Here is a 19338-nt window from a genome sequence, read left to right as displayed (position 1 = left end):
CAGATTATTTTTAGCTTCCGAATCCAATTCTTCCTTTGCAACAACAACAACAAAATTCGGTTCTGCACATATATATTGTACCTAGGATATACTATAAAATATTTAATATGTATGGGAATGCCTGCCATCTAGGGGAGGGTGTGGAGGGAAGGAGAGGAAAAATTTGGAACAGAAGGGAGTACAACGGATAATGTTGTAAAAAAAAAATTACCTATGAATATGTGCTGTCAAAGAAAATGTTATAATTATAAAAATTAATTAAAAAAATTTAAAAAAACAATTAGAGCTATCCAAAAGTGAAATAAAGTGCCTTAGAAGGTAGTGGGCATTCTTATGAATGGTTTTAAATCAAAGGCTAGATGGTGATTGATCAGAATATTATAATGAAGATTCTTTGCCATTCCTTCCAGTCTCTATATTGTGAATTCTGTGATTCTGTGACTATACACTCACTCTCTTCTAACTTTAAGTTCTCTTTTTTTCCCCCTGAGGCAATTGGGGTTAAGTGACTTGCCCAGGGTCACACAGCTAGGAAGTGTCTAAGTCCAGATTTGAACTGTGGTCCTCCTGACTTCAGGGCTGCTGCGCTATCCATTGCACCACCTAGCTGCCCCTTTAAATTCTCTTCTAACTTTAAATCCTATGATCCTGAAAGTAGCATCTGCTTATTCCTGTGGATGTTAGAAACAAGAAACGTATTGTTCTGCTTGTCTAAAAGGTTTGGGACAGAAAGGAGTAAGGATTGGTTAAAGATTATTGGAGTTAGATGGAAATTGGGACCTGGTTCCTCCCAGGCCTGTGACCTTTAGATCTACAAAGGGACTGAGAAAAGGCATATTCCATTAAGAAACACAGGTTGTAAGAGTTTAAATTTTATCTGAACTCTAATGAACCTATTTTTTAACCACAACAGCGTATTTTCCCCATCTACATAAATTGTTATTCAGTTCTTAGTAATTTGTTGTTTTGTACAAAATCATCTATCCAACCTTAATTATTATTTCTTTCTGCCTCTGCCTCTGTCTGTCTCTCTGTTTCTCTCTGAATAAATTGCAAAATCAACTTCTAACATATGAAATTTTTTCCTATACTGCAAATTACTCTGATAGGAAAAAAAAATCATAATTTGCAAATATAGTGCAGTGAAGCAGAAATTATCCTAAATTGAGAACCAGGAAACATGGATAGTGCTTGTAGCTCTTCCACTAGTATGCTGTGTGACTTGAGGCAAGTCACTGTCCCTCTCTGTGCCTCAGCTTCCTATCTATAAAATGAGAGCATGAACTAGTTGATTCTGACTTTCCTTCCTGGTCTGAAATTTGATAAATCTATAAAATGCTTTACTATCAAATGAAAAATGAATTTCTAAATGCTTTTTAGAAGGGAAAAACAATCTTACATATAGATATGGCCTATGGATCACTATCTTTATGGGTATATGAGGGAAGGACCATATTGCAAAAAGTACAAACTGCTCTTCTCATAACTCCATCTGAGACTGCTACTGTCTCAAATTTCACAGGACTTTGCACGTAGTAAATACATCATAAATATTTGAATATAGGAATAAGTTAATGAACGGGATCTCTTTGCAAAGCTGCTCATTCAGTATCTCCAAGTCATCCTAGATTGCAGGCAGTTGTGTGGTACTGTCAATGGCCTTGCTTATAGGTGATGCTAAAAGATCAGAACTGTGTTGACCCAACTCTTGTCAAAGGAGTCTATTCTTCTGGAACTGCCACTGTCAATAATAGAAAAGAGCATCTTGGGGAAAAGCCTGTAAATGATTAAGATCATCATATGAATAAGTACTGGAATTTTTGCCAGGAAGAATTAACACAGTCTTGTTCTTTACAGTGTCTATCACTGGATGGATAAATGTGAGGGGAGAAGGAATTGTAGATCAGGGTGTTCACACCTGGGAGTGTGTGTGTGTGTGAATGAAAGCACTGAAACAGGAACAAACTAATGCACTGTAGGGCATGCCAGCAAAAAAAAAAATCTATGTTCTATAAAAGGGAAGGAATGATGACATGTTGCCCTTGCCGATTGAAAATGCAGGTAACATAATGGAAGACCTTATGAGAGTATCACCAAGAAATATCCACATGTTATATATGCAGGGCAATGTATAGACAATTCTTCTAACAACTATACTTGAATTATCAAGCAAGTAAATGTTACTCATACTGGGATTTCTGTTTTCAAGAAACGGCAAGTGAAATGCAAAGAAAACATTAGTAGCATGGAAACTGGTGTAAAACTCAATGGGGTGCAGTGGTAATGTCCTTTGAGAGTTTTACTAAAAAATAAAGATAGTCTTCAAGAAAGACTAACAGTTGAGGATCTTAAAGTACCCAGAAGTATAAGGAGTGCTGTGTTAGATGAGGATGTCTTCTGAGTTCAAATACAGAACTCCCTAAAGATTCTAAAGACAATTCCTTCAGCAATCACAGCATCCAAATCAGACAGTGCACTTATGTCAGGCATTCCTTACCAAATGGTCCAGATCAAATCAACTGCTGCAAATCTCCTGGATCCAAGATTCAAAGGCAAACATGTAAGTGATGAGAGCCTTGATTCTGCATTTGACTGGATTACAAGACAACACCTAGACATTGTTTTTAGAGAGGACTATTTAAATAATGTAGAAAAGAGGTCACATTTGGCTGCTCGGTCCAGGAAAACCATCTAAGATCCTGCCAAACAGGCATCTTCTATTATTTGGTGGTGGGGAGGTCTTTGACCTACCAATGTCTGTCTCTTTGAGCAGATATCTCTGCCTTCTGAAGAATATAGAAATCTATCTATATCTGGAAATAGAATAATTCAGGATTGACAAAATCAGTGAACATGTGGTAGAAGTAATCTTAATTCAAGCTTGTTTTCAGAAGCCCACGAATTAGTAATACATGTATATTAAAGTTATATGTATATCTTATCCCCACTCCCTCCATCCATCCCCAACACACACTAGTCTACAAGCTCCATGAGGGCACGGTTTGTGTTTTGTCTAAACTCTGTCTCTTCTCTAGTACTTAGAACATGGCTATAGAATTGAAGACAGAAAAATGAAACATTAGACTATGCAATGACAATAACAAAGTGCAAATGATTCACAAAAAAAGGGCATGATTAGACAAAGTATCATGGGATAAAGTTATATTCAAGTTGATTTAAAGGATTTTTAAAAATCCTATTGTGTTCATTTGTTTTTCTGATGATGAGTTCATTCTCTATCATCTTGGCATGATTAGATGGGAAGACCTAAATCAGGAAAACAGTAACTTTGTGTTACTATGATGTTAATGTTTTCATTGATCTTTTAGCATGTTTCTTATAAACTTCTAATAAACTTTTAGCATCACTTTTCAAAACCAAAAAAATTGCTGGTCTGGTTTCTAAGGCTCAACCAATTTATAGACAATACAAGCAAACAAAATCATTTAGAAGGAAAATTCAACGAGTAAATTTATATTTAACTGAACTAAAAATATTTTAAAATATCACATATGAAACACAGTGTCAAAGCTGGGACATCTCAAAGACCATATCTATAAGTCCCTCATTATACAGGTAAAGAAACTGAGTGACAATTTTATGATCAAACTAATTATATATGTATACATACATACATATATAGTATACATGTTCTTGAATTAACCAAGTCAATTTCCATTTATAGAGGGCATTATAAAGTATGCTGATCCATTTCATCCCTAAATTTCTACCTCCCTTGTTTTTTCTTTTTTCAAATTTTCTAAAAATTTAAAATCTCTGGTCTCCTCTCCAGTTATAAACTCATTGAAGGATATATTACTATACCATGTTTTATACTAATTCTGCATCCTCATGTCTAGTCGTGCACTGGACATAACTCGGGCTCAAAAAATATCTCCTAGTTTAAAAAGATCATACTGTAGAAAGACAAAAGGAGAGTCAGAAAGGCCTGGACTAGAATTCTAGTTTCTCTATTAACTCTTTGTGGGACCTTCAACAAATCTCTGTCTTTGAATTTCGGTTTCCTCATCTGTAAAAATCAAATGATCACAGCATTTAAAACTAGAAAAGACCTTGGAGATCATCTAGATTACCTGCCCCATGCAGTTGTTGTGAAGATGTTTGTAAAACTATAAATTATCATTATTACTTGCAAGCTTTTATGAAATATGTGGGTATGACTATTTTGTGCTCCAAATATCAGTGAGGTACACTACCTTGCAGATTAATTATAACTGATTCCCTGGGGGAAATCACATTATATGTCTTAATCCCCATATATGTGCCCTCTGAGTTACAAGTGATTGATTTCCTATGGATTATCTTAGTGGGTTACATGAAACCTGTTCCTTTTGGAGCCAGTAGAGTCGATTCTTTGTAGCACAAGTTATTTTCAAAGCTAATTCTCTGTAGGTTTGGTGGAAGCTGGTTCCTAAGGGAATTTCACTAGCAAGCAGAACTGAGAAGTGACCTAAGATTTGGTCAGTTCCCAGAAAAGGACGCAGTGACCAGGTTGCTTGGTGTCTTAGTCTTGAGTAAATCACCAGCCAATGGGTGATAAAAGGTTTTTGCTTCTGCTGTGAAAGAATTCTACAAGATAGTTTTTTCTTAATCATCAATGGGCTCTATACTCAACCAAAATGAGAGGGTCTCTTTAGGTTCAAGTAATTAAGGCTAGGTAGCAATTGAGGTAGTCCCCCCCAAAATTAAGTAAATAAATAAATTGGGGAGGGGACCTCCCTGAGATCTTGGTCCTCCTGGAAAATAAAGAACAACCACCATAACAATTTCCAAGGGATGGGAGGCCCTAGTAAATATTCCTCCGAGTCCTGTCAGGAACAAGAGTGAGCCTGGGGGGCAAGGAATAAATAGCCACCCGAAGGAAGATGCACACTTCTCTGGCGTTGATGAAGGTGATTGCAACCTGAAGCTGGGCTCAGGGCAGGGGTGGATACTGGGGTGTACTTATGCCGTCTGAAACCCCTCATGCTGGGTGGGCAGAGGCTAATCCTGTTTACACAGTCTCCTGATACTCCAGGTTTTCCAGTTCCTCTCAGGCTTTATTTTGTTCTCTGAGAGCACTGAATTGTCAGCTCTAATCCTTCCTAAAGCGGAGTGTTTTTCAGCCGCTCCGTGTAAGTGAAACCCTAATCCCAAGGAAAACGGCCACTTAAGCTGCTGGCGCATTAGGTCCGTCTCTGACCAGCCCCAGGATTTCCTCCCTCCCTGCCTGCCCGCCCAGCTGCCAGTCCAGAGAAGAGAAGGGGATTCCAATTTGAAGGCTCCCAAAGCCCTCTCCCAGGTGACAATAGCGCAGGGTTTGACTCCCAAAGCTCAGGAACACAAGAGTTCCCGCTGTTTGTCCCGAAGCTTCTAGCTTTGTTAATGGAAGAAACGAATAGTAGGGGGCTGAGAGGCTGGAGGGGGGAACAGATCTCCTCTGGACCTTGGTGGGATGGGGGGGGTCACCTGTCATCCTGGGAGAGGAGGACCACCTCTACCACAATAATGACTACGGATGTGGAGGGGCTGACTTCTCTATTTCCCTGAGTAAGAGTAGGGGGCAGACCCTGCCAAAATATCTCTCAGCTTCTGAGAGCAGGGCTCCAAAAGATCCAGGAAGAATTCCTTTGGACCCCGCTAATTAGGAAGTTGTGATCATTCAGATAGACCCAGGCTGATTGGCTTTCCCTTTGCTCAGCAAAGCCTTTCTTTATGGAGAGGTAAATTAATGAGATAAACAAGATCTCAGGGACAAGGTCTGAAACATTTAAAGGTACAAACTTTTCCAGCACCAGCACTTTAGAAGCTGTGTTTACATGCAAACTGCTAATATGCTAACTACAAACCTAGCTATTCATTAAAACATGCTCCCAGAGGCCCTTGACTAGAAAACACGTTGTTAGCCTAGTTTGATGATGAAATCGATTTCTTTAAAAATACTCTATGATTCAGATTTGTCACTAAGTCACACTGGCTTCATTCTTTTAGACTAGGAGTTCTTAACCTGGTATCTTTTGGACTCGTGCATTTTTGTGCATTTGAAAAACATTATTCTTGGAAGGGATCTATAGGTTTTGACATTCTGCCAAAGGTGTCTGTGATACTAAGGAAAAGGAAAAAGTAAGAACCCCTGTTTTAGGCTGAGTGAATCAGCAAGATCAGGAAGTAATGGCAAGATTAGTCTACTTGTAATCCTTCGGAAGGAGGGAAATGAAGATGATAAAATAAGAAAAGTTATATGGACTCCTCCATGTCTCCTAAACATATTTAATATCTCCCTCTACCGCTGACCTTCAGCCACACCATGCAGCACATCCCTGGGGAGATCAGCTGCCATCGAGATTGGGATTTGGGTTGACACTGGATATGGGTTTGGGAGAGTGAGGGAGGTGGGATTGCATGATAAGGAAAGAAGAAAGGGTAGGGATGGGAATGGGAATGGATTTAAGACCAGGAAGATTTATAGGGCTGGAGGGGAGGTGGAACACATAGCTGCAGTGCATATGAAACTTGGGCTGATTCCCTAGATTTTAGATTGCATTAGGTGCCTATATTTTTTACTCCCCTACTATTTCCTCAACAAGTCACTCTCTTGCTCAGGGCTGTATCAGAGATGTAGAGGACCAGAAGAAGGAAAAGAAGGAGAGATCAAGAGAGGGAGAGAGGTCCAGGGCACAGGGTCTCACTGCTATGGAAATACCCCTGTGCTTAAGTCGGAAGCCTGGGGACTAGACTCTTCAGGGGTACTCTTTGGCATAGCTGCCATGTCTTGGCTGGGGCAACTGTCATGGCACTGAAGGAGCCATTGAAGAGTTAGAATGAGGAATTCTACTTTGGTCTGATAGCCACAGAAAAGCTGTCTCCATCTTCCCAAGCTCCTGCAGCAACTAAGCTGCCCTTCTTTTTCAAGGCAGGAGGGGGAACTGGTGATCTCTGTGAAGAAATGCCTTTCTCCTGTCAGTAGTTTTAAGCCCACAAGGGCAGGAGACCTCTACACTCCTTAGAACCTTTATTACCCTCTCCTCCCTGAGAAGGGGTGAGATTGTTTGTTTTATTGGGGGTGGAAGGGGGGAACCAGAGAGAAGGTGAGGACATTGGAAAGGGAGGGGGTGTTAACAACAGGAAACAAAGAATTCTTGGGATTGAGACTCTCAGGATTCATGGGGAGGGACTGGAGGTGGGGCCTTGGAGAATTGGAGGCATTAAGAATGTAGTGAGGTTAAGTTAGGGGAGAGGGACAGAGACACTAAGTCTGAGGAAATCTGTCTCACTGAGCTTGGGGTGAGGGGACGAATGGGCCTGAAAGACACTGAAGTTATTGCTGGGGAGTGGGAGGGTGGGTGGAGAGAATGCTGGTGGGAGCGGAATACCACTGCATAGGCTTGCCCCTGAGCTGCCATGAGACCCTGCCTGGGACTATCTCATGGTTGTATATGGAATTCTGTATTACGCTTGTCTTCCCCCATTGCCCTAGTGGGAGGGGCAGAGGATGTTGGGGAGGGGGTGCTGAGAGGGTTGTCAGTAGGGTGGGTTCACTTAACCCTTTGGTCCCAGAACCTACTGTGTCATTTAGGGTTTAGCTGAGGGAAGAAAGGACCTTTCCCTGCCTGACAATTGCTGGACCTCTAGTATCCACTGCCCTGTTTCCTCTGCCTAGTTCTCAGCCTAGGCTTCCGGCAGACCAGGGACAGGTCATTTGTCCACTCTGAGCCTCAGTTTCAATTGTTTGTAAAAAAAAAAAAAAAAAAAAAACCAAGACATTTGGACTAGATGATCTCTGGGATTTCTCTCGGCTTTGATAGTCTGTGGATCTCTGACTCTTTCCCTTTCCTTTCTTCTTCCCTGGTGCCTTCCATGCACCTGTGCTTGCCTACCTCCAGGGGCTGAGATGTCCCCTGAGGCAGAGTCACTCTGGCTACTTCCTGGGTTTCCTGGTGCAGTTGGGGTGGGAACTCTTCGGGCATTCCCCTTAGGGGGAGCTGACTGGGTCCTGAATGTACCATGGCCTGCATGCAGGCCTTTCTTCCTGCTGTAGAAAGCCTAGGTTAGGACTGGGGGGTGGGGGGCTGCCATCCCCTTCCAGCCAAGTTTCTCCTCTTACTGGTCCCCTTCTCCTTATCACTTCTGAGACTGGGCTCAGTTCCAGACCAGCAGCCTCAAGCAGTGGGCTGGAGAGAAGAGGCTCGGCTGAGCCCGAGCGGCCCAGCAGCGAAAGGGAAAGTGGGTGATAAATTTAAATAACCAGCTCGACTGGGCAGCTTGCTGAGTTGTGATGCAGGGAAATTAAAATCTCGGCAGAACTTTCAAATACCACCCTGAAAAATTGATCTCTCAGTGCCAGAGGAAAGAGTGAAGTGGGGGGGGGGAGGGAAGAAAGGGGAGGTAAGCAGGATGGGTGCCAGCAGGGCTTCTTCTAGTCACTCTTGAGAAAGACCCTGATTCAGTATAAACCACTGTCCCTCTCCTTCTTTACCACACAACACATACAATTCAAAGGCTTCTCTCTCTTAGCACTGTCCTTGTGGAATAGGTACATCAAGTGGCTGGTTAAGTTTGAAATCAATCTCCTCTTTACCAGAATGCGGTAGACATACCCTACATACCAAGCCCTCTTAACTGGGCTGAGTTTCCTGCTGGGCCCTTTTCTTAGAGCTGCATCCTGAAGTGTCCCAAGGAAGGAAAGGCTACCGGAAGTCCCCTGGAACAAGTCTGGGCCATGGCAGGCTGCAGACCTTACACAAGCTTCTGTGCTCTCCTTAGCATACACCTGGCCGGCTGCTTCCCAGAGAGAGCCTCCGCTCCTCCTCTTTCCCTTCTCACCTTTCCCCTCCCCCAAAGCCTTTAACTCTGTCCAACAAAGCAAGACTCTCAAGAATCTTCCAGTGGGGTTTGTAAAGCCTTTCCCAGACCTCCTCCTCCTCCTCCTCCTCTTGGCCCCTTAACCCCCAACTTTGTTTAACCCTAGAGATGCTTAGAGCCTGGCTTGAACATCTCTCAACAATACACTTAACAGAAAAATGGGAAAAGAGCAGGGAGCCCACTCAGAGCACAACAAATCCAGTCCTTAGCTCCCTTCTCTCACTCCAGATTCCCAAGGAGGCAAAGATGGCAGGGGGCCAGGGGACCGGAGGAGATTAAGGTCTGGGATGGCCCATGAAGGCCCAAACAGCACCGGAGTTCTCACCTTGACAGCACCTCCAGCATACTCTGCTTGTCCCCATAATAAACACATCATGAATCATTCATCTTTAATAGATTATGCAAATCAGGAGGACATAAAATCAACAAAGATCAATAACTGCAGCCGTTTAATTGCCAGCAAAAACATTTTAAGAATGAGCGTAATCTGCAGCCCTTTCTCGGGTAATGGCGCCATTAATCCAAACATTGGATCTTGGCCTAAGTGTAGAAAAATCATCTCCCTTCTCTGCCCCCTCCTCATGCCCTCCCCTCCCCCACCTCACCCCCACTCCTCTCTTTTTGGTAATTTCCAGTTTCGGAGCGAGTTTCCCCGTCATTACCACTGGTGAACAGCTCCGAATGTTAATGGTTCTGCTTTTGTTACTTCTCGCTTGATTGAAATGTCGCATACAGATTGAGATGTTAGTGCTAACTCGCCACCTGGGAATGTCAAGCTGGGTCTGAAATGAACTTTTCTCACACTTGGATCCAGATGGATCAGCCGGAGATGTTCCCAGGCTGAGCTGGGACTGTTCCAGGGCCATTGGGGGTGGGGGGTGGGGGGTGGAGAAGCTCGGAAGGTGGAGGCACTTTCTGCATCAGCCAAGTGCTCCTGCAGCAGGAGCCCCTGCACCCAGAACCGCATCCCTGGCTCAGACATCCCTGGGTGCTTTGGAGGCCCAGGCAGGAGAGGGAGGACCCCCTGACATCTCCCTGGGAGCTCCAGTCTGGGGGTAGCTACAGTAACTCAGCCTGCCCTAGAACTGGAGTTTGCCAGCAGCTGCCGGCCCTTTAGGCCGGCCTGGCCCAAGAAAAGGCTGAGATCCTGGCTAAACCTGGCTTCTGGGAGAAGCCTGTCAGCCCTAAAATTTGGCTTGGAGGAGGAGATTCTCTGAACCTGTGACCTTTGGCAGGTTCTGTCCCCCCAGCTTCAGCTAGTGGCTGCCTCTGTGCCCGGTAAAACAGGGATCCCAATCGCCACCCCGGAGCACCAGAGAAGAGGGCTGAGGCTGGCCCTGCCTGCTCCCCCCTGCTGGGGGTCCCAGGGTCCCTCCCTCAAGTCCCCACTTCCACACTCTTGGCGGGGATCGGGGCCTGCTCCATCAGTGGAGACGCTGCTGCCTGCCCCCTGCCGCTGCTGCTGGCTGTGACGCAGAGCGCCCGCAGCCCCTCTGCCAGGTCCCCATGCCGCCTCCATTCCTCGCTTGGCGGGTAACGCCTCAGTGTCTCCCAATCCCCATCGCGGCCGTTCTCAATCATCCTGTCTCCCAATGAACGGCACATTGGCTTTAGTGTCTCCAGAATAATTAGGTGAATTTTAATAACACCTCAATGTGTGTCTCTCACACTTGGGCACTTTCCTGGCCCGGAAACTGTTCTGCAGTGCCAGGCACCTTCTGTGGGACAGCCAGGAGCTCCTGCAGAACTGGGCCTCTCACCAAGCTCGGGCCCCCAGCTCGGGTCACCCCACTATTGCCCCCTTCTTGAAAGTTCCTCCTCCTCTTTCCTCTCAGTCCTCCCCCTTTCCAACAGGCTCTCCCAAGGCTTCTGTCCTTGGCCCCCTTCTCTCTTATCGTTCAGTCCTCTGGCCATCTCATCTACTCCCATGCCATTCTCACCTCCATGTAAATGGCTCCTAAGTTTTCACCCTCGCTTTTTGTTTCTTCCCAGAGCTCCAGCTCTACATTTTCAACCTCAGGCTATTCCCTCTGCTTGGTTGTCCTGCCTTCAGCCTTGATGGGTCCAGAAGTGAAACGCCCGCCTGCCTTTCAGCAATCTGCCCCTTCCTGTGGATGGCTCAGCCCTTCTCATCCAGCATCCTTCCCAACCAATCATTCACCAGCTCCTGCTGATTCTGTTTCTACCTGACCTTCCCTCTGACTTCCACTACAACTAATCCGCTCTTCCTTCTTGCTTGGACTTTGACTGTTCTTCCTTCCTCTGAGTCTCCTACTCTTCAATGTGTTCAGTATGTCTTTCACCTTCCTGCCGGAGGACCCTTCCTAAGCAACATTATGATCATGTAACTAGTAATCAGAAGCTCTATTTGATTCCCTGTTGTGGTGGCAGGTGTTTGGCGGAAGGAGAAAAACATGGACCAGAGTCAGGAAGATCTGACTTCAAATCCAGCCTCAGACACTTACTAATTGTGTGACTTTGGGCAAGTAAGTCACTTAACTACTCTCTCATTCACCTCAATTGAGAAATGGGATAATCATAGCACCGACTCCCCAGGGTTATTATGAGGAGCAGAAGGGATACTATTTACAAAGTACTTAGCACAGTGCTTGCTACAGAATAGATACTGTATACACACTAGATATTAAAGTATAAACGCCTGAACCTGATATTTCAGGCTACTTACTATATGATTTCAACCTATATTTCCAGATTTTACACATCCTTGCTATTGTTCAGGTCATTTTCCAGGCTCAGAAATGGACTTCCCAGCATCACATTCTGCTGAAGCCCTCCCTGTCTATCTTTCAGAAAGCTTTCCCTGATGGTATCCCCAGCTGAAAATATCATGTCTCTTCACAAAATCTTTCATTGCCTTTCGCCTGAATTCTTCCTTTGCATGGAGCTCATACACCTCTCCTATTCTCAGAAAATAGTTCTGTGTCTACTTTAGCCAAGCCTAGTGTCTTAACACATGCAATTAACAAATTTTCAGTTGTCCATAAGATGTCAAAGGAACCCATCCTGCCCATGGTAATGTTTGGATTGCCTTGCTTGCCACCCCAGTGCAACAGCCTAGCCAGCGGCAGTAGGTGTGGCCCCAGGAGAGGAAGTGAAGATCATTTGACTGTCTTGCCGGGCAGGGGATGGGCTGGAAAGCTGGTGGTACCTTGTCCTGCCTGGACACCACAGTGAGGAGAAACAGGTAGGGACCATAGAATGGATTCAGCAAGCACTTATTAAGTGCTTGAGAAGTTTGGTATTGAAGTGATGGATAGAGCACTGGCCCTGGAGTCAAGAAGATGAGTTCTAATCCAACCTCAGACATTTAACTGTGTGACCTTGGGAAAATATTTAACCTTTGTTTGCCTCAGTTTCTTCAACTATAAAATGGACATCATAATAGCACACCTGCCTCCCAAGATTACTATGAGGATCAAATGAAATAACTGGGAAGCATTTTGCACATTGTCTGACACCCAGTAAAGGTTATGCCATATATTTACAGGAAACCACGCTAGCACCTCTCTTCCCTGGCTAGACATTGCCACCCCCCTCATTTTCTCAGCCATGGCTCAATAACGACTGAATCTTGATAAAATGGTGAATGTGAAAAAGGAGCAAAGAGAGAAGCTGCTAACAAGCATAAGCAGCAGTGACTCCCAGCACCAGGCCTAGTTATAGAGTCATAGATCAGTAGAACTGAAAGGGATCTCAGAGATCCAATATAGTCTCCTCATTTTATAGATGAGGAAACTGAAAGGAGAGTGACTCGTCTAAGGTCACACAGTTAGCAAATACCTTCAATAACTACCCCTCCTCCAGTTCAGAAGTACCCAGGGGCTCCAGGACACAGAAAAGAAGCACATTTTTCTCCCTTTTCCCCTACCCTCCATCTACTCATCTTGTCACAATCCCTCCCTCCCTTTCAATGTCACTGCTGAATTTCCCCTATATCCAGATCCAGATGCTATAAAAAAGATAATATGATTCATGAACCAGACACCGTCCACTCCCTCCCGTAGTCTCCCTCATTGAGGTGGGTGCTTACCGGTGACCACGGGGTACGTCTGGGTTCCCGACACGTTGCTCCCCAGGTCGGGATTTGCTGAGGCAGATAGACTCGATTTGACTTCATCAAGCCCAGGGGTCAGAGCTGGGAGGGAGTACTCATTCCCCTGGGAGGAGAGAGAAAAGCGACAGCTCTCTATTGATGCACCGAGAGAAAGAGAGAGAGAAAGAGAAAGAGAAAGGGACCATTCTGGTACAGATGGGGAGGAGGAACAGGGAGTCCTCCCAGATGGGGAAGAAGAAGGAGGCCTGGAAAGGGGAAGGTCTCAGAGGAACATGAAGTGTCCCCACTGTGGGGGATGGGGACGGCTGCTTCCCAAGAGAGAGGCTATGAGACTGAGTTATTGCTGGGGAAGTGGTGGGGTCAACTTTGAGTTTCCATAGCTTAGCTTTCTCCGAGGAAAGGCTATACAAGAGCAGGAGTAGGAAGGCCTGGGCCATCCTCCACCCTCCCCAGCCCAGAGTGTGAGGGGAAAGGACTCCTTGGGGCTCCCTGAGGTAGGGAGAATCAAGGGAGGAAAAAGGAAAGGTTCTGGCAGTGGCCGGCACTTGGGGATGGGGAAGGCAGTTTCTGAGGCCTGGCTGGCTGGCAAAGGTTGACTTTCTGAGTGGGTATGGGTTCCCCTTCTTTAAAAACAAACAAAGAGGGCTCAGCAGGCCCCCTTGCTCTCTGCTTGTGCACTGGGGTATGAAATTGGGGAGGGGGAGAGTCCACATGGCTAACAGAAGGGTGGGAGGGGGCCAGTCATTGACTCTGAAAGGGTGTCCTGCCCGAAACACGCGGCTAATTGCCTTTTTATTGCGGCAGCCGCCAAGCCAGACCCCAGAGCTGGGCAAAAGGGGAGCCTGCACAAAGCAGGAAAAGTTGGTCTGATTAATATTACGTTAAATTAAAACTGATTTTCTGCTCTTTCGGGTCCGTTTTTTTCCCTTCCGCTTCCTGGCCCCCCCAGTGGGCCCTCTCCCCTCCCTGGCTGGACGGGATTGCCTCGTCATTTCCAATTCCTTCTCGTATTGATCTTCCTGTAGAAATCAGTTTTGTAATTAGCTGCAAATTAGGCCTTCTACTGGGGGTGAAGCTGCCCCCTGATTTATCACCAGAGTAATTCGCTGTGATCGGAGAGAAATTAAAATGAACTCAATTAGGCTTCGGATTTGCTTTATGGGCCCTGCTCCGAGTTTCAGGGGGAAAAATGACTGTGCTAGTGTTTAATAGTGTAATGAAAGTAAATAAAGGTTATTCATTGTAATACAGCCGGGGACAGGGCGAGCTCACGGAGCCGGCCCAGAGCAGCCTGAGACTCCTTTGTTGGTTTATGACTCGGGGCACCTTAAAAAGACTTTTGATTTTTGTTTTATGAAGACAAACAGCTTATGGGATAAAAGGACGGGCTGGGAGGAAGGCAAGTAGCTAGCTGGGAACTGAAGGGAACCTCAGAGCAAAGCTGAGCTGTGCTGTCCAGAGCATCTGGGTCTGTGCCAGGCTGTCGTGTGTGTGTGTGTGTGTGTGTGTGTGTGTGTGTGTGTGTAGCATGTATTCTAAATGTGCTATTTGTCTCTGTGTATTTATGTGTGTGTATGTGTTTGTGTGTGTGTGTGCGTGCGCATTCTGCACAGTGAATGCTATGTGGGTGCATTTTGTGCCCTGTGCATTTAATCCCTGCTGAATATCTATGTCAGAAGCATTTATGTGGGCTCTGGCTCTGTTTGTGCTTGTCCTGTGATGGTGAGGGGGAAGCTTCCCCTCATATGATGGGGTTGAAGGTTTCTTGGCTGATTTTGGGGTCTCTTGGGAAGTGTAGACTATGGATCAGGTTGGATGCTGGTGAAACTCAGGAAAAGGTCTCTTTCCAAATGCTAAAGCCTTCCCCACTGTAGATCAGGGCAGAAAGGTTTTAGGGTCCTGAAGGACTCCGGGGAGAAATGAAATCAAAGTCAGGAGGACAGACTGGTGGGTGCCCACCCCAAACACACAAGGCATATATGTCACACTGGGTATGTTCATGTGTGCCTTGTGTATCAGACCAGCTGATAGGTCCAGCTTAGGACTCTCATCCCTGAGGCCCTGGGAGCCATGATGCTCCTCACCTGTTCTGATTTGATGTGCTCTGATGTCTGGAAAACATCGGGGTAGGAAGGACGCTCAAAGACCCGATCTAAAGCTTCCAGCTGTTGCTGAGTGAAGGTATCCGCTCTCAAGTGCTTCCGCAAACTGTCCACACCACTCTGGGAGTCTCCGTTCGGGACAGAGCCCTCAGGCACATCTGCAGGACATACAGTATAGAGCACATCAGTGCTATACCAAGAAACTGGAGGGAAAAAAGCGTGGACAAAAGGTCTGGGCCAACCCTCGACCTGAGCCAGCTTTCATGAGGGAGAGAAATAACCAGACCTATGAGGGTGGAGGAAATCTGAGGAGAGGAAATAAGACTGGGGAAAGCTTGGAATCAGGGAAGGATGCTGAGAATGGACCCAGGAAGCTTCTCAAGAAGGGCTTTGATCCTCACTCCCTGAATCAGAGCCTTTTTCAGAGAGAAGCTGGATTTACTGCTCAGACTGCAACATGAAGCCTGTGGAGAATCAAGGTCAGCTCAGAGATGAGTCTCAGTTCCATCAATCCCAAGGACTGAAAATCACCAAATCTCTGTGGCTGAGCGTAATATGGTAACTGAGTAAAACAGTTAACTCCACTAGGAAGGGAAGAGGAGTTTTGAGAGCAAAGGCTTAGGGAGTTGGGTGGGGATCTGTGAGTGGGGGGCAGCAGGGAGAGATGGAAGTTAGAAATGGGGGCTTCCATTATCAGCCATCCTCTGCTCCAGAATCAAGCCCATCCCATGGCCAGGTGCTCCCCAGTTGTCAGGCTGTGCTCTAGCTTGGGCCTTTCTTCAAGCTCAACCTTTCAAGCCCCATTTTGGAGAACAAATGAATGCTTGTCTCTCCAGCCACCTCCATCCCAGTCAGGAGTGCTCAGATCAGGCCTGGGAAAAAAACCCATTCTGCTCCAAGGAGCCCTGCTCTCATTCTTCCTTCTGATTCCTTATCCTGTATTTCTCCTGTAGAGTTCCAACCACAGCCCCAACCCTGGGACTCTTTGACTTTGCTATGCTCAACTTCCTTGGCAGAACCCTGGAACTAGGACTGGGCCCACAGCCAGGGCCACGCCAAAAGCACAGAGGATGTTATATATATCAGTTTATAGGTGATTATATGATATGATATAATCAATATTGCATTATATACAGTAACACCGTACAGTATCATTCGTGAGACCATAGAAAATATTACATATTGATTAACCTCAACCTGCAGCCATTGTGTGTGTGAGAGAAAGGGAGAGAGAAAAGGGGGAGGGAGAAGGGGAGAGTGAAAATGAGAGGGCAGAGAGAGAAGGAGGGAGAAAGGGAGAGAAGAGGGAGGGAGAAGTGGCATGTGAGAGAGAAAAAGACAGACAGAGGAAGGGGCAGAGAGAGAAGGAGAAGAGAGAGAATAGGAGGGGGGAGAAAGAAAAGAGGAAGGAAAGGAGGGAGGGAGAAAGGGAAGGAGGAAAGAAAGAAAGGAAAGAGGGAGGAAGGAAGGAAGAAAAATAAAAAAGAGAGAAAGGAAAGAAGGAAAAAAGGAAAAGAAAAAAGAGTAGAAGAGAGACATCAAGTGAGGAGGAGAGAGAGGAGAGATGCAAAAGGAGAGTCTATGGCATGTGTACACATATATGGAGAAGAGGATAGGTGTGTGTTTTATAGGTTTTTAGGAGAAAAACACAAATGTGCACATGTACAGGAGGAGGTTCAATGCATGAAAAAGAAAAAGATGTGAAAGGCGGCTCTGGGACACGCCTGCTCACTACCAAGTCTTAAGCCTGCCTGACTCGAACCTCTAGCCTCAGAACCATATAGATGACCCTCAGAGGCTCCGCCGGTGTCGCCCAGTGAGGCAGGCTAAGAGCTGTTGCCCCCCCCCCCAAGATCCTGGCCCTTTCTAGTGTTATAAACTCACCTTTCCTATCTGTACTATAATCTGTGTTTCCCATGAATGTCTGTGTATCATTGCACATATCCAACATGTGTTCATTGGCAACTGGGGAAACGCATTTCAGTGTGTGTGTAAGCGGCCTGGGTGGAAGTACATCTGTGTGTGTGTGTGTGTGTGTGTGTGTGTGTGTGTGTGTGTGTGTAAGAGAGACAGAGAGAGAAATAGAGAGATAGAGATGAGAGAGACAGAGAGAAGGAGACAGAGAGACAGATAAAATATGGAGAGAGACAGAGAAGGAGAGAGACAGAGATGCCCCTTTGGACAGTACCCCTGCTGTCTGAGTCTGGGCAGCCCTGCATTACTTGAGGCCCCCCAGCCTCCAGGGGCCCTCCTGCCTCGAGGTGCACCTACCTGAGATGCTCTAGGTCAGGTTGGCAGGGCTGAGGGAATGTCCCTGGGTGTCTGTGTGAGGGGGTGGGGCTGCGCAGGGGCTGCCGAGGGAAGGCCGTGTACAAGCCTGGAAGCATGGGTATGTTAGCCACACGTATGTGCACGCAGCTGCACAGGGGCGTGGGGGGGGAGCTGTGTGTGCCTGTGCAAGGGCTGAGCTGCAGCTTTGTCCTCAGGTCACTGGTTGGAGGAGTCTCTCTTCCTTCATTTATTCAGGGGCCCTTCAGATCTTGACAAATCTGTCACTCTAAATTTGCGAGAGATTATGGTGCTCTCTCCCCAGCCCGCAGAGAGGTGATATATGATATCTGCTGCCCCTATTGATTGCCTGATCTGGTGGCAGAGGCCGGCGAAATGAACTTGAAATGAACATCATGCCTCAACTCATTGTGCGTATAATACACTACTTAATCCCACATTTTTCAGCCGCTATGGAATTCAATTGATCAATCATGTTCCACTGATAGTACTGTTTTAGGGGTTATTGCTGCTCCCTCCACGCACTGACCTTTTTATTTATTTATTTATTTATTTATTTATTTTTGTAAACTCAGGCCCTGGTGATGAGACGGGTTACAGAGCCGGCATAGGGGTTGGGCGGGGGGGGGGGGGGGGAATAGCAGCAGAAGCCAACTGCAAGGAGGAAGAGGGGAAATGGGAGGAGGGAGGGGAGGAGGATGAAGAAGGGAAGAGGAAGAGGAAGAAACGAATAAGAGAAAAAAGGATGAGGAAGGATGAATTGAGGGGGAGGAAGGAGGAATGGAAGGAGACAGGAGAACTGAATGGAACAAAAGGAGCAGGAAAGGAAAAGAAGGAGAGAAAAAAAGAGAGTGGGACTAGGTCAATACAGGCCATTTTGGGGGTGGGGTTATTGGGCCAGTCAAGCCTGACCTCTTGTGAGTGCTTCTGGAGGGCTGTGTTGGAGCTTTCCACATGTGGAAACCCTGCTATTGTAGGGAAAGTGAGAGCTGGAGGCGGACATAGAGGCAGTCATCGGGCTGGGGAAATGGAAGGAATTAAAAGCCCACCAGAAAGGTGGAAGAGATGTTATGGAGGAGGAAACCTGGAGGGAGAAGGGGAAAGCAGGCCTGAACTAGGCAATGAAGGAAGGAGGAAGAGAGAGATGGAGGCCGGGAGAGGGAGGGAGGCCCGTTCCATCTCATGCCCACAGCTGGGTACCAGAAGCCCACTCTGGTCACCAGAGCAGACGGTCAGTCTGCCGCGCCAGCATAGTTCTGTTACTGAAGGGACAAGAGGCTCTGTGTTAGGTGTTCTCCCCAGTGCGGCGGCACGGACCCTGAGGTCAGTCTGTGAACATATGTATGCATGTCTGGTCCAAAGAAAAGGGGCTGGGGCCCCTGCCAAGGTGCCAAAGCCAAACCAACATCAAGGTGCCGATAACCAAGTTTAAAACGATCCCTTAATGGGTGCGCGGTCGCCAGAAAGAGGCCCAACATGGCACAGGGGACCGTGTCTCAGTTCCATTCCCAAGTCTGGGCCAGCTACTTCTAATCTGTAACGGGTAGCTTGGTGCTGGCAGGGAAAGCGTCTTGTCAAAGTAGAACAGTCCGTGGCTGCGGGAGAAGTCAAGTTACTAAACTCGGGGGCAAAATTGGAAAGTCAGGGTATGTAGAGTCTCTGTCTCTATTTGGCTCAATAAACATGTAATAAGCACCTACTGTGTGCACTGTGGTACTGCTCTGTATAACATAAAAGGGAGATGAAAATTAAGTAAGATATGATCATGGAGTCTGAAGATATGACAATGCAAAATAAAGCTTGATAAGTGCATTACAGAGGAGCAAATGTTACTCCCTCCTTCTATCCTTATATATATTATGGGGAAAGAGCAAGAAAGTTAGTGGCATTTAAATTTAAATTTTAAATTTAAAAGTAAATTGAATTAAAATTACAGGAAGCAAAAGAGGAGGCAGGTAGAGCCTTGAACATAAGACAAAAGATTTGAAACTTTATTCAGTAAGTAATAGG

The 19338-nt window shown here is 46.1% G+C and overlaps 1 protein-coding gene across 4 annotated transcripts in view; it reads right to left on the bottom strand.

The window, feature by feature from the left end:
• PAX2 (paired box 2) overlaps positions 1-19338 on the bottom strand; it is a 97851-nt gene that overhangs the window by 8331 nt on the left and 70182 nt on the right. For all 4 annotated transcript variants that reach the window (XM_074295333.1, XM_074295334.1, XM_074295331.1 and 1 more), the window contains exons 6-7: positions 15022-15197; positions 12914-13040 (exon numbers count right to left, since the gene is read on the bottom strand). In XM_074295333.1, coding sequence (XP_074151434.1) covers positions 12914-13040; positions 15022-15197 — 303 coding nt within the window. The remainder of the gene's footprint in view (positions 1-12913; positions 13041-15021; positions 15198-19338) is intronic.

The sequence above is a fragment of the Sminthopsis crassicaudata genome, chromosome 2, assembly GCF_048593235.1.
Source record: "Sminthopsis crassicaudata isolate SCR6 chromosome 2, ASM4859323v1, whole genome shotgun sequence".
Classification (NCBI taxonomy): domain Eukaryota; kingdom Metazoa; phylum Chordata; class Mammalia; order Dasyuromorphia; family Dasyuridae; genus Sminthopsis; species Sminthopsis crassicaudata.
Note: the sequence above shows the minus strand (reverse complement) of the source record. Positions and strands in the feature narration are given on the sequence as shown.